Source organism: Lethenteron reissneri, chromosome 64 (assembly GCF_015708825.2).
Source record: "Lethenteron reissneri isolate LAM-NWPU_2019-01 chromosome 64, ASM1570882v1, whole genome shotgun sequence".
Lineage (NCBI taxonomy): Eukaryota > Metazoa > Chordata > Hyperoartia > Petromyzontiformes > Petromyzontidae > Lethenteron > Lethenteron reissneri.
Genome location: NC_083842.1, coordinates 11,622,947 through 11,638,749, shown reverse-complemented (window position 1 = coordinate 11,638,749; position 15,803 = coordinate 11,622,947). Strand labels below are relative to the sequence as shown.

General features: G+C 47.1%; 1 protein-coding gene across 1 annotated transcript in view; it reads left to right on the top strand.

Annotated features, from left to right (window-relative positions):
* The window catches only part of LOC133359023 (uncharacterized), a 60,661-nt gene extending 45,069 nt beyond the window's left edge, over nucleotides 1-15,592 (top strand). Inside the window, exons 16-22 of the mRNA XM_061577395.1 lie at nucleotides 779-809; nucleotides 1,089-1,212; nucleotides 6,927-7,019; nucleotides 7,103-7,608; nucleotides 8,905-8,997; nucleotides 10,519-10,605; nucleotides 11,245-15,592. Coding sequence (XP_061433379.1) covers nucleotides 779-809; nucleotides 1,089-1,212; nucleotides 6,927-7,019; nucleotides 7,103-7,608; nucleotides 8,905-8,997; nucleotides 10,519-10,605; nucleotides 11,245-12,056 — 1,746 coding nt within the window. The 3' untranslated portion in view covers nucleotides 12,057-15,592. The remainder of the gene's footprint in view (nucleotides 1-778; nucleotides 810-1,088; nucleotides 1,213-6,926; nucleotides 7,020-7,102; nucleotides 7,609-8,904; nucleotides 8,998-10,518; nucleotides 10,606-11,244) is intronic.
* The last annotated feature ends 211 nt before the right edge of the window (nucleotides 15,593-15,803 follow it).

Below are 15,803 nucleotides of genomic sequence, written 5' to 3'. Positions count from 1 at the left end.
GTCAAACGCTTTTGTCAGGTCCACAAAGGTGACGTACAGTGCTTTGTTTTGCTCCCGGCACTTTTCCTGAATCTGCCTCAGGACAAACACCATGTCTGTGGTTCCCCGGTTGGCTCTAAAGCCACACTGGGTCTCTGGGAGGTGATCTTCAGCTATTGCGGGTACCAGTCTATTCAGCAGTACTCTTGCGAGGATTTTGCCGGCGACGGACAGAAGTGTTATGCCACGATAATTGGAACAGTCTGATTTCTCCCCTTTGTTCTTGTACAGGGTGATGATGACTGCATCTTTGAGATCTTGAGGGAGTTTACCCTGCTCCCAGCAGCAGACGAAGAATTCATGGAGTTTGGTGTGCAGTGCTGGGCCTCCGTTCTTCCATACTTCAGGAGGGATGCCATCGACTCCTGCAGCTTTACCACGGGAGTCGATGGCATCCCTCCTGAAGTATGGAAGAACGGAGGCCCAGCACTGCACACCAAACTCCATGAATTCTTTGTCTGCTGCTGCTGGGAGCAGGGTAATAAGATAGGCACTGATAAGGGGTTGACAGGTATGCGAAACACGACACTATTGTACGCTACTATGCACTACATACTATACGCTACACTATACACTACACTATGCACTATACCATACCTGTAAACCCAGACGCTTTACCCCTATTCTTGTACAGGGAAATTTAGTTTTCAGGTCTATACGGCGTACAGCCGTTTCAATACCGGCAATAAAAAAATAATTTTGTCTATTTGTGTTTATACCTTGTGATGGGCATTTGTAGGATAAACGATCACTGATAAGGGCGTTGACAGGTAATGAGCAGGGTCGTCAAAAACATGAGAGGCTCAAAGCAGCGTAAATATGACATCAGTACACCAAGTTTGCAGTCGATACCACACTGGGAAGTGGGTTAAAATTGAGTTACAAGATTTGAGGATACGACAACAGACAGAGTTGAGGATACAACAACAGACAGGGTGAGTTAAATAAAATCGTGTAAAAGAATAATAATAATAATGAAAAGCACGTGGCCGAAGCAAATTGCCGCGGTCCCTAAGCCGCTTATGAATCTGCACGTGGCGGTGAAAAAGCCAGCGACGGCTTCCCCCGCCAGCTGCGTTCCCGTGACAGAATCGGAATCTTTCGTCCCGGAGGAGGAAATCCGAGGCGCTGCGAAGCTCTTTGGTGCTTTATCTGCATCCGTCACCTCCAACCGTGAGCTGTAAAGCTTCTTCGTGTATAACTGCAGGAATCCGACGCGTTATATAATCTTTTTTTTTCCCACAGATGTCCGGTTCCAAGGGAATGAATTTTCCAATTCAAATGATTTAAAAAAACGCATCGCAAGTTCCCGGTGGCTTCCTCCCGTCGGAAGGAAGAGAACGTTCCAGACGGCCGCTGCTTGCGACGATGAGCCGGAGTTGGCGTGCCGGTGTCCGCTCCTTGACGAGATCGACAAAGGTATCGATCGTCGTGGTTCATCGGTGGCGAGGCACACACATTTGTGCGTGCCGAGTTGCGACCTGCAACCCCTGTGAATGTTGTTTTCGTACTCTTAGGTTTTTTCGGTAAAGTCACGTAGGGGGGGGGGGAAATAAGTAAATAATAAAATAATAGAGATAATATTAATAAAATTATGATTTATTCTTTTGTTTCGATTCGGTAAAGGCACGTAGGTAAGTAAATAATAAAATAATAGAGGTGGTAATATCAATAAAATAATGGGGTGGGGCTGGGTGGGGAGGGTGGGGCTGGGTGGGGAGGGTGGGGCTGGGTGGGGAGAGTGGGGCTGGGTGGGGAGGGTGGGGCTGGGTGGGGAGGGTGGGGCTGGGTGGGGAGGGTGGGGCTGGGTGGGGAGGGTGGGGCTGGGTGGGGAGGGTGGGGCTGGGTGGGGAGGGTGGGGCTGGGTGGGGAGGGTGGGGCTGGGTGGGGAGGGTGGGGCTGGGTGGGGAGGGTGGGGCTGGGTGGGGAGGGGCTGGTCACCCCGTGGTGCCCTTATAAAACTCAACGTTTAACCTACTCACGCCGGCTTGTGCCCGCCCTCACAGTCCGGTATATATGCGGAATACACCACGCCGCCGTTAACCCTGGCCATTGACCGAGCAACCCAACGTTCCTACCAGCTCCCTCCGCAGGAATGTGTTGTTTATGCGGTAACGGGAATGCGTGTGACTCCGCCAGTTGCCTATTGACGTGATGGGTGGTGCTGTCAGAATAATTGTGTGAGATGCTGTCATCGACGTCGTCGTCAATCAGCCGTGATCTATCCACTGCTGGGATGGAGGGAATTCCCCTCCCCCACCAAATCTGCCCACAAGCCGTCACCATCCTTTATGTGTCCCGCCATACCACACATTCATAATCAGTCTTGCACACGAGCTGATTTAATCGCTCCGTCTCTTCCATGGTGGTGCTTTATAGGGGAGGCTGCGTGATTAATATTATTTAGATTTTAATCCGACCCCCCCTCCCCCTCCTCACCCACATACCACTTGCAGGAGACTCAACTATCCGCGTGCGGTTTATCCGATTTGACCAATTCATGGATTTTCCCTTAAGCCCAAATCTTTTTAAATCTAAAAATAGTTATTAATTGTTATTCTTGGAAATGTTTATTACACGTCACGTGCTTAAACCGAACAAACAGCCTTTCCAGTACAGTAATTGCCATATCTTTACAACGGTGGGCGGAGTTTGATTGATTTTGAATGGCGTGGCTTTGCTCGTGGGCAGAGTCTTCTGCGCGGGAACAGGCACTGAGAATGGGCATCGATCGGTAATTTATACCGATAATATTAGTGGTTTTTGGCATAGATATCCACGGAAAATGGTTATATTTTTGGATTGTCCACGATTTTGAATTATCCGCGTCTGTCCTCCCCGTCATTAGCGCGGATAATCGAGAGTCTATTGGAAAATGTAACTTTTTTTTAAAGAAAGCTCAATTGTGAAGTCTTGCAGCAGTAACAAGTGCACCACGTTGTGTCAGAAACAATGACGTCACGTCAATGCTTTCGGAAGTCTCCCCAAAGGGCCTCTTCATGACAGCTTGGTCATCCCCCTTCACCAACCTGGTGAAGTATGGTCAAACGACCACCACGGCCCTCGCGGCGTGGGAAACTTTCATCCAGCAATATTTTGACAAAGGGCTGCACAGTCTTAAGCTCAGAGAGGTTCTCTCCTGTTTTTGACGTCCCAGATGTATCAAGTAAAAATTTGGTTGTCTACAATTACGACCGCGCTATCATACAGTTGTGTGTAACACAGTATGTGCTCGTGATTTTAAAAACCAATTGCATTTAATCTCGAGCCTGCTGGTGGCGAAATGACCTGAAATGCGCCAGATCTCAGTTGTTGAGCAGGTTTGAATCTGGCTGACGCTTGGATGGGCGCCCACTGTGCATGACGAGGGTTGTAGATTGCGAGGCTGCGTGGTGGGCAGTAGAGTGCGGTGCATTAACATCCATAGTGGCACTATACTTCTAACCGTAATAAAAGTTTTTTTTGGGTTAGATCGCATAAATATAGATACGTCGTTAAATCCACCACTACACGACATAGCCAATTAGCAAGATTTGTCACGTAAGTGAAACATGCCAATGTGTTACTAGTTCAGCACACCGGTGTGTTGGAGAGTAAACCCAGATTTACAATTCGAGTACGACATTTCGCTGGTAATTACAACTAGCATCTATGCTCCCCGCCTTCAACCCACACCGTCCTGGTGAAGTATGGTCTGATCCACAACACGACTTGCATGGCGTGGGGAAGGGCTAATCCAGGGGTCCTCAAACTACGGCCCGCGGGCCACATGCGGCCCGCTGAGGACATTTATCCGGCCCATGGTCACTAATTGGGCTGCGCTTGTGAGCACTAATTGGGCTGCGCTTGTGAGCACTAATTGGGCTGCGCTGGTGAGCACTCATTGGGCTGCGCTGGTGAGCACTGATTGGGCTGCGGTGGCGAGCACTGATTTGGCTGCGCTGATGAGCACTGATTGAGCTGCGCTGGTGGGCACTGATTGGGCTGCGCTGGTGAGCACTGATTGAGCTGCGGCGGTGGGCACTCATTGGGCCCACCGCACTGCGATCTGTGAACAAAACTGCAGATGTAATTAACTTTTTAATGGCACCCGCACCAGTGTGAGCCTGGGGTAAAAGCAGAGTTCCCCCAATCAGACTGCATTGATGGGCAGTGCAGTTTGTATGTCTCTGTGTGGGCAAAGTTATTGCAGGTATATTGTTTTTGTAGCGCTGTATATATATTGGTATTTTACTAATAGCAATTTTGACTCCCTAGGAAACAATGATGTCAAGAAAGAGAAAAATTGACTCGGAGTGTAGGATATTCAAAGAACAGTGGACTTATGATTACTTTTTCATGCAGTACAAGGAAAGAGCTGTGTGTCTGGTATGCCAGAATATAGTGTCTGTGTTCAAAGAATACAATTTACGTCGACACTATGAAACTCAACATAAAGATAAATATGATTGTTTGGTCGGAGAAGTGAGAAAAGATAAAATATTAAAACTGAAAAATACATTAACAACTCAGCAAAATACTTTTGTGAAGCAGAAGCAGCTAAATATTTCATCACTGCGAGCAAGTTATCAAGTTGCCAAGCTAATAGCGTGCACTGGCAGACCATTCGTGGAGGGAGAATTTGTTAAAGAATGCCTTCTTTCTGTTGCCAAAGAGATGTGTCCAGAGAAGGCCGATTTGTTTAGTACAGTGAGTCTTTCAGGACCTACAATTACACGGAGGATTGAAGAAATGGGAGACAATTTGCATCAGCATTTGCAAAACTCCACAAAAAAACTTTCCTATTTTTCCTTGGCACTCGACGAAAGCAATGATGTTCGTGATTCTGCACAACTTTTAATTTTTATTCGTGGGACGAATGACTATTTCGAAGTCACAGAAGAGCTTGCTGCACTGCAAAGCATCAAAGGAACAACTACAGGAGAGGATATCTATGAAAAGGTTTGCCAAACTGTGAATGGTTTGGAGCTGAACTGGGCTAAACTAGCCAGTGTGACAACTGATGGTGCTCCTAGCATGGTAGGGTCTAAGAAATGAGTAATTGCTCGCATTAACCAAGAGATGGACAAACATAACCATTCTCATCCAATAGCCATATACTGCCTCATCCACCAACAAGCGCTGTGTAGTAAATCACTGAAGTGGGACTCTGTTATGAAAATTGTGGTATCTTGTGTTAACTTCATTAGAGGTCATGCACTAAACCACAGACAAGTTCAGGAATTTCTGTCGGAGCTAAATGTTGACTATGAAGATGTTCTGTACCACACACAAGTCCGTTGGCTGAGTCGAGGGAGAGTTTTGAAACGTTTCTATGACTTACTTCCACAGATTACAGCTTTTTTGCTTTCAAAAAACAAAGAAGTACCAGAGCTCAATGATGCAGAATGGAAATGGCACCTTGCCTTTCTGACAGATGTAACAGAGCTACTCAACAGTTTCAATGTGCAACTTCAAGGAAAGGGGAAGCTCATCTGTGATATGCAATCACATGTCCAAGCATTTGAAGTAAAATTAGGCCTCCTCATCAAACAAGTGAAGGAGGAAAACTTCTGCCATCTCCCCACAACTCAAAATCTGTTAGCGGAAAAACCATTGGTTGCATTCCCAAACAAAACATGTGTGGATTCACTGGAAAAATTGCAAAAGGAGTTCCAATTTAGATTTAAAGAGCTTCATCTCCATGAACAGGACATACAGCTTTTCCGTAACCCATTTTCTATTGACATTGAAAATGTGGATACAATTTACCAAATGGAACTGGCTGAACTGCAGAATTGTGACTCTCTGAAAGACGCATTCAAGTCAAGCAGCCTTCATAATTTCTATGCATCTCTCTCCTCTGAGACATATCCTCATCTCAGGAACCATGCACTCAAAATGGCAACCATCTTTGGCAGCACAAGTCTGTGAACAGACTTTTTCCAGAATGAAACATTTGAAATCTCCAACCAGATCTAGACTAACGGATGCACACTTGCATCACTTGTTACGACTAGCAGTGACAAATATGGAACCGGACATTGACCATCTCATTAGCCAAAAGCAGGCCCATAGTTCCCATTGAAATACTGGCAAGTTTGTTGATTTAACTTTACTTGTTCTTCATTTTAAATATTGTATTTTTCCCGTTTTGTTTATTCACTTCAAAATAAGATATATGCAGTGTGCATAGGAATTTGTTCATAGTTTTTTTTAACTATAGTCCGGCCCTCCAACGGTCTGAGGGACAGTGAACTGGCCCCCTGTTTAAAACGTTTGAGGACCCCTGGGCTAATCCAACAGTGGATTACCAAAAAAGGTATGTACACGATAATTGTTTTTTTAGCCTTTTATCTGGCAACGAAACTGACACCTTTTTTTACAAGGAGTCATGTTTTCATAGACCACAATACCTGCAGTCGTAATGCAAACAAAAAACATAACTCTGATAATGTATGCACTGTCCTTGAAGTTGATTGGTCCACACCCGAGACAGCTTTCCTTAGAGCCTAGTCTCACATGGTGTTGGACCAGATGACGCCTTTTGGCGTCAGGAAAGCTGTCTCGGGTGTGGACCAATCAACTTCAAGGACAGTGCATACATCATCAGAGTTATGTTTTTTGTTTGCATTACGACTACAGGTATTGTGGTCTATGCAAACATGACTTCTTGTAAAAAAGGTGTCAGTTTTGTTGCCAGATTAAAGGGTAAAAAAACAATTATATTTTTCTACTGGCAAATGAGGTTCCAAAGGTATGTACACAACGGAAAGCTAACTGTGTGGTTGCTTTTGGGATTTCACGCTGCCCTTTTTGTTAATGGCCAGCTTTCAGCATTGCAAAATGGCATCGTTTGGCAGTTTTATGACTCGCACATTTATGTTCTTGCTTGTGGCTGACCGCAGCTCTGATCCCAGCCCTGCAACAACCGTGACCTCAACACAGACTCCACGCCTATCTTCTTGCACGATACCCATAAAGAGGAGATTCTACATCAGGTGAGAACCTTGTCAGTTCCTTTTTCAAACAGCTAACCAAATTAATGACGCAACTAACGTGATATGTTTGCACGTCCCACCAGAATGGCGTGCGCGATGGCAACCCCAGTGCTTGAGCCTAGCGGAGACTTCCCGGCGTGGCTGGAGGCGCAGGGCGTGAACGAGGAGGTGGCCCGGGCCATGGATTCGGAGTTGGGCATCCGGGACTACGGGGTCCTGCGCGCCTGCATCGGGGATGGCCTCGTGCGGGCCGAGCTGCTTTCTACGGCGCGCGACCGCCTGCCCTTCGGCTTCTACGCCGTGCTGCGGCAGGTGGTGAAGGCCCTGCAGGGTGCCGAGCCCCACGACGCTGGGACGCCGCGCTGGGACGCTGCGCCATCTCAGGGCGATGTGACGCTGGGAGGCCTGGTGGACGTGCTGCTCACACTTTTCAGCGGCTTGAGCCGAGAGCTACTGGTTTGCGCACAGAGGCTGGGAGACTTTGATGGTGCTGGGGCCAGTGCCGGACGCTCCATTTCGGACAGCAAGGAAATAATTTTTGAGGAAAAAGCAATGGATGATGCGGATGATCAAGATGTCGATGGTAAAAGTGCGTTCGGCTCGCAAAGCAGTAATATGTTTACGTTTAAAGTTGTACAATGAGATGTATTCACGCGGAGTATGACAAGTGACATCGCGAAATGATGTCTAATGTAATAACATCGCCTTCGCAGGCAAGGCGAATACTTTCAGTGCTGGTTGTCACCTATCCTTGTATCAATTTAGTCGATTTTATTATAGATAAGTTTATAATAGCAACACGACATTTGTGCTAAAATTTTGTTCATGTTGGATTATCTTCACAGGAGTTATCGTGGCCTTCTGTTATTGACAGACGATAGAGCAAATGCATTCACGCTAAACTAAACTATTCTTATTTTACCAGGTAAGGCCCACTGAGCTATATGGCTCTTTTTCAGAAGCGACCTGGCCACGAGTGATACCTGCACGAAGTGGCTTATCATCACGTGCAATTGTATTGCAGTCAAATACTCTGAACGCATGATGTTGATTCTTAATGTTGAGAGAAAAACCAGAGGACCTGGAGAAAAATCCACTCGACCACGGGGAGAACACGCAACATCCAAATATACAGGCGTCTAGGTCGGGATCGAACCCACGACTTGTATACCAGGCGGGGTATTTAACATTTCCCCACGCTTTTCAACCTCATTTGTCAAGTTTATAAAAAAGTTTTTGAGCCAGATTCAACTATTTACCTGCTCTTTTGGCAGAATCATTTCAAACTGATGAAAAAAAACACTTACATGGTCGTATTTCTGCCAAATATTAGCCAAAGCAAGCATTCAGGCAGTGCTCATCTCTTTTTACAGCACTGATCCAATGGTGAATATTCCATTTTCCTATGGCGGGGGCCAAGCTATTATAGGACAACAATTGTTAACTTCCCTACAAAGTCGTACTCATTTTATTGATCCCGGAGGGATGATGGCCAAGTCATTCCACCGACCAGGATATAAAATTCCCAAACTCCCGATGGCGATCCGCTTGCTCTACTGCTGAACCACCAGGCCGGAACGTTTACTTCACTGATCATTTTCTTGGTACGTTTGGTAAAGTCACGTAGAAGGGAAATAATAAAGTAATAATATATAAAACATAATAAAATACAATTCTCATGACGTTTCGGCCACAACACAAGCAGTCGTGAGAATTTAATTTTATTATGTTTTATTTTTATTATTTCCCTTCTACGTGACTTTACCGAAAGAACCAAGAAGATGAATCCCTGCAGTCACGAAAGCTTTAAATCAAAATTCACTGATCATTGTTCATTTCTCCCCCTCCCCAAATGTTTGTGTGCCTTGCTCTTTGGCCTACACAGAAAATGATGGGCACACCCGGGCCTCATCAGAGGTAGGAGACTGCAGCCCAAACCCGTCGCTGCACATGATCAAAACCGAGGCAAGCTGCGCTGGTGAGTACTTTAAGACGAATAAAAGTGTACACTGTCCCATCCTATCTGTCGCCCCCTGTGATTGGCTGATTTGAGGAGACGAGGGTTTTAGTAATATGATGTGATTATGAAAAAATGACAAGGTTTGATAGAATAGCAAACTAAGACGAGGAAAAATCTTTAAGATGGAACAAACAGTTTTAGAAATGATCGTTGAATGCAGACTCCTGTGGTAGAACGCATTACGAAACCTTCAGAGGCGTGCACTGATCAGCGTGGTGAAGTATGGTTGGTTGAAGGACACCTGTGACGGACACGGCGTGTGGAGGCCCTCTTCCAGCAATGGCTTGGCAAAAATGGCTGTACATGTGTACACATGTGGTCATGTGCCGCCCAGGATAGAAACAGACACGTGCGGAGGACCACGTGTACGTGCAAGTGTAATTCATCCTCAATAATGTTGAACGATTGCTGTTCATTTTTTAAAATTTACATTTTATGCATGTTTTTATAATGGTAAGCGCACAAGCCCGATAAAACGTGTCGATGATTTCTGCGGAGGGGTACAGAAAAACCGAGGGCTGGCGGGGGGGGGGGTACTTTTGGCACTTGAACATGTATAGGTGTGGGGAAGGAATGCTCGCTACCCCACCCTAATGGGGGGGGGGGGGGGGAATGGGAGCTTTTGTTTATGGGGGGGGGAAGATGGGCCGGGAGGAAGTAACCAACATTCTAGGGCAGGGGTTGGGAACCTTTTTGACTGGGAGAGCCATAAAAGCCAAATATTTCTAAATATATTTCATTGAGAGCCATATAGTATTTTTAACGTATAATAAATTAAATATGTCTTACTTTTAATGCGACTTCTAGGTGCTGCATGGTTTTGCTGATGGCCTTGTAGTCTGGTTCGTACGTGGTGAGGTTGAGCTTCATGCAGGCGTGACCCGTGAAATTTATCTTCAAAACTAATTTCTGTTTACTTTAAAATGACACAATATTATTAAGCAATATCACAAGTATTTTAAAATCAGTTCCAAACTGATTTTTATTTATTTTTCCAACTCAAAATTGTCTGGGAGCCATATGCCATCACTGGAAGAGCCATATATGGCTCGCGAGCCATAGGTTCCCGACCGCTGTTCTAGGGGGAGATCGGGTATAGTGGGAGGGGACTTGGAAATGGACCATGCTGTAAATCATATAACATACATGCGGCTTTATGTGTTGGGGTGACAACCTCTCCTCTTCTGGGTCTGTCTTATCTCAACTGACGAAAGGATAAAAGTGGGGGTGGCGGGGGGGGAGGGCAGTTCATTTACATTTTCTCTGATTGCTCTTTCCATCTTCTGCTGTTTTGTTCACGTTTACACACGATCGTTCACTTGATCTACGTAAAGTCTTCTGTAATTATCCGCCATCGCAGCCCAAGCTTTGGGCTGGGCACCTGTGAGAAAGAACTTCCCCTGGCTCATCCTGAGATGCAGCAGTGCCATTTTTAAATGTCTGCGTTAATCCACACGTCCGTTGTCTTCTGCCATTCAGACGGTGATCATCAGAGTCCCACGTCGTACCAGAGAGACTCCAGCCCCAGCCAGACGCCACCCAGGATAGAAAGAGACGCGTGCGGAGGTAAAGATGAGTTGAAAATAAACAAGTCTTACCGCGTGGAGACGTGACGATGCAAGCATTCATCGATTAATGTTGATTCTCACGCAGATACGTGCACTCAATTGTTTGTGTGGGAATGTTTTTTGCTGTTCGTATACGGCGAAATGTGCCGTGTTTAAAATTGTCTCCAATTATATTCGTGCCTTTGTTTCTCCAATCCAGTGCCGTTATCGCACTGCAACAGGTACTCATTTAAGGCCAAATCAACCTGGGTGGAGGGTCCCAGGACCGTTTCAAGAATCCTTAGATACTGATTTTCGCCATGGCTGGCAATCAAATCCATGTCGCCAGATTGGTATTGCAGTGCGCTAACCACTATGCCACTGCTCCCCCTCAAGACAAAGACAGACGCGCATGCCTAATGGACAAGTACTGCCCTTTTGTCAATCCGCTGCTGGATGAAGATAACCCCACGTTGGTCAGATCATGGGGGTTATTTGAACATACTTCATTGTTCCTGGTCAGTGCGGGTGGGTGAAGGAAGAGAACATAGACGTGGGATCATCGTCACAGTAATTGATTTTGCCCTGTCGTGGCCATAAAATAAAACATATCCACAATATGACGTCTAAAGTGACTTCTCTGATTATCTTTTCCAAGGTAATTCGGGCTTTGTCATCCAACAAGTGACCTCGCTTCAGGAGATGGGACTGGACCTAACGAATGCAACCAATGTTGACTCCTATCCCTGGCTTCAACAGCAGCAGCAGCAGCAACAGCAGCAGCAACAACAGCAGCAGCTGCCGGTCGACAAAATACAAATTGACACTGGCTGCACGGTCCCGCCCATGTGTGCCGCGTACCTGCCCAAGCCGCTCACTGAAGACCACATTGACAGGCAGGACGAGGCACCGTCCAGGAGCGACACTCTGCCTCCTGCCGCCGCCGCCGCCGCGTACCACGTGCCGAACTTTAAGCTGGTGCGGCGGCGGCGCATGCTGCCGGTTCCCGTGCCGGCGATTGCGGGCGGTGAAGACAACAAGCCGTTCCGGTGCAGCGTGTGCGCCCAGCGCTTCTCGCAGCGCGGCAACCTCAAGACGCACCTGCGCACGCACACGGGCGAGCGGCCGTACCGCTGCGCGACGTGCGGACAGGCGTTCTCGCAGAGCGCCCACCTTAAGTCGCACCAGCGCACGCACACGGGCGAGAAGCCCTTCCGCTGCAAGGTGTGCGGCCAGAGCTTCTCGCACAGCGGCAACCTGAAGGCGCACCAGCGCACGCACACGGGCGAGAAGCCGTACCGCTGCAGCATGTGCGGGCAGAAGTTTTCATACTACTGCAGTCTCAAGCGTCACCAATACATGCACACGGGCGAGAAGCCCTTCCAGTGCTCGGAGTGCAATCGTGCATTCCTCGACCTGAGCAGCCTCAAAAGCCACCTCAACGTCCACCGACGCTACAAGCTCTCGTAGGGGCGGTGGCGGTGATGCTGGGATAATTGCCACCGAGTCGAGGGTTGGATATGACACCATGTGCGAAGCTCAAACCGTTATCTTGGCTCAAGTAATAACCTTGAACAGAAAGCCTTGACTGAAACATGTATAGCGAGTGTTTGTGGTAACCGTAATGCTAATCCTTCACGAATCCCCAGTCTCAAATCTATCTGGCTTGACCACCTGAATGTGAAATTGTAGTTGTTGCTCTGCGAAAGAAGAAGTCAAAACCAAATCCCTAGCCTCTTTCATAATAAAACCTAGTCCTAATGCAATACAATGCGAGCCCTAGCTTAGCAAAGACCTTGCCATAACCAACTCTTTCCGTAGCCCAGAATTAATCCAAGGAATCCTTTAATGCTACCCCTAACCCTGACAAAATATTCTATCTCAAGATTTAAACTCTAGCCACCTCTCTCCGAGCCACAGGCCACACTGTAATGTTTCCAATCATGAATTAAGGCCAGGGTTGACAAACAAGGCATTGCTGTGAATACGGCGCCCGACAGGTGACAGATGAGCTTCACTTTTTGAAAACGCATGCCGTTACGGTGTCTTCGATGGACACCTGGTCTCGGTTTCAAATGACACTTGCGTTTCCCAATGAGCTCTTACTTGGTGAAACAAATCGGTTACTGACCAATGGCAACGAGTGACCACCGAATGCCACCTCGGCTACAGGAACCGATGGATGGATGACGGATCGAAGGGATTCATGTGTTTTTACGGGAAGACCAGGCAACACACAGCCGTTATGATAGATAATTGATGCACCGCAACAAGAGTGACAGGCTCAGCACCAGTGATGATTTGTATCTGGGGCCAATAAGCCCATCCTTATTAACAACAGTTAACCCCCTGATGTGTCCTTCACTCATAGGCACTCGCGTTCAAGTTCAAGAGGTCATCATGGACAATGCCATTTATGCCATGCCACACCTCGCTGTCATTGCTTTCACTTCGGCCGGATCCTGCATTCCGGCAGATGGACTTAATGTTGAGGGTGTCGATATGTGTGCCACCCCCATATCAGAGGTCGCAACCGGGTACCCGATACCCTACCCGATACCCGGCTACCCGTACCCGGCCGGGTACGGGTACCCGTTTGCGACCCTGGTGCGGTCGGGTACGGGTAGGCCGTGAGTCACTGGTGAGTAACTGTCACTCATTTCCCAACGTCTTGTCTCTTCTCACAATTCAAGTTCCTAGAATCAACCCACCCGCGCCTGCAACATGGCTTCATCCGTACCCTACCCGGGTACGGGTACGGCCGGGTACGGGTACCCATTTGCGACCCTTGGTGCTGCGGGGTACGGGTAAGGAATCAAAACCCGTTTTCTCCCTCTACTTTCTCCTCCTGGTATTGGTTCCCATTCATGTGGGACTGCCTTCCTCAGCCACTCCATTTATTCCCGTCCTGGGCGATCCCCATGCCCACTCCACGGTACTTTATATCCTGGTTTGCCACTTCGTACACCGCAATCCCTTTCTAGGTGAGCGTGTGTGGACAATGTTTGAGGAACATTGGGGAGCCGCAGTTGAACATTTGAGTGCAGTGGTTGTGATGCAGAAGATGCGTTTCTGTAACCCAGTAACGCGGAGAAAGGCTTCGTGGATCGTGGACAGATGGTACTGTGATGTGCCTCATAAAATCACTTGCATGGGCGTGCAGGATAGCAGCACACGTGACTCTTGAATATCGCGGGGCGGGGTGGATACGTTCTTGGAAAGTGCCACTAAAGTCAAAACCGCAAAATTCAATATTTAATCCTTACATAAATAATGAGGTTAGGTACACGGCAACCAAATAATAGACAGTGTCTCAATTAAAATAAGTACTCTACTATATGCCTAATACACTAAAAGCCAAGTAGTTGAAATAATAATGTTAAAACCCGATTCAAAAGCATTCGCAGACAATAAAGCGTATAAATACTGTTCTTACCGATGATGATGATGATCCAAAGTGGGTGTATATGTGCGTGTGTTTGTCATCTCAGTCGACCCATGGCACCTGGGTCTGCCCCGTGACCTCCTGCCAGTGGGCGTTCGACACTTCACATGGCCTCAACGTCGTGCACATCGCCTGGCACAAGCACCGTGGTGACTTCGCCACCAATTAGTGGCGACTGGCGGTTGATTGTCCGTGAGTGGGGAGGAATAGTGCTACGATTAATTCGCTGCGCTATGAACCCAGCAACCCAATTTAGATTCCTGCTCACGCCCAACACCAATGACGATTATCTAAATCGGTCCTGGGCCTCCCCTGGGTCAGCTTATCTACTCGGTACCTGGTGTGGTGCGTAAACATCGCTACTGGGGAGACAAACATGACTGGGTGTGGTGCTGGCTACCTACCCCCACGTGTGCCGTGCCAGCCTTCATAGGTGCTCGCTAACAGCACTTGCCCCAACAGTCTGTTAATACTCTGGTTCTGTCTGTGAAGTCACGTAGGTTCCCGAAAGAACCAAAGAGTATGGATTCCTGCAGTCACGAAAGCTTCAAATCAAGTCTGTTAATAGGTTATACGGGGGGCGTCTTTGTCCGCGAGATGCTTGCACGACCAAAGGTTTAGGTGCGACTGACTGCCTCGCGTCTCTCACCCGCCCCGCACTGCGGTATCAGCCATACAACACCAAAAACTAACCACCTCGATAGCTAAATTGCAACAGAAAAAGGTTGCCTGCAATAGGTAGAAACCGCGAACGATCACCCCCGTGATATTCAAGGGTCTCCTGTACTGTGAGCAGGTGTCTTTGCTGGCTGCCTGTACACATGTGCACTGTGCAGCCTTTAATGGGTAAAATATAATTTCCAATCTTAGGCAATATCTTTGTGTTCTCTCTCTCTACTCTATTTACTTTTATCTAATAATTCACAGCCCTTTAACAACCCATGACTGGATGGAGGCCTTCCCACGCTGTGTCAATTTTGATTAATGCTTTCACTCCACTGCCAACAGTCCCTGAAACTTTTGTTCAGCTATCTTCATGTATGGAGATTTTCTGATGGTCGTTGAGCCATTGACCCAAAAGTTGCTTATCGGCAGGTACCACATAGGGTGTCAAATGCTAACAATAATTTTTTCATTACTTTTATCTCTCGATCACAAATATGTATAATAGTAAGGTCACCATATAACTTTTAATAAAACAGTTTGAAAAAGGGTAGAATATGATAAGACATTTTTTGGATATAAAAAATAACTCATGTTGAGCTGAAGTGTGAGTACTTACACCTCTTCCAAGACATCTGGCCAGCGTGGAAGAGTAGACTGAATATGGTCATATAGAGATCCCTCTATGCAAGGACCCTCCTTCCACCAGTGAGGTGCGCAAGCAATTTCAGGCCTGCACCTTCACCTTGATATGAAACATCGACAGAATATGAAACTAAATATAAAGTGTCTATAAGACTGACAATCTTAATTCGAAGCTTTCGTGACTGCAGGAATCCATACTCTTTGGTTCTTTCGGTAAAGTCACGTGGGGTAGAAAATAAAATAAATCACGACGTTTCGGGCGCAACAAACGTCCATCAGGTGGGAAAGCATGGTCTGCTGCTGAGGCAGACTGTTTTAAAAAGGTTTGAGATACACCCATTTCAAACCTTTTAAAGCAGTCTTGCCTCAGCAGCAGACCATGCTTTCCCACCTGATGATGGACGCTTGTGTTGCGCCCGAAACGTCGTGATATATTTTATTCTATACCTACGTGACTTTACCTA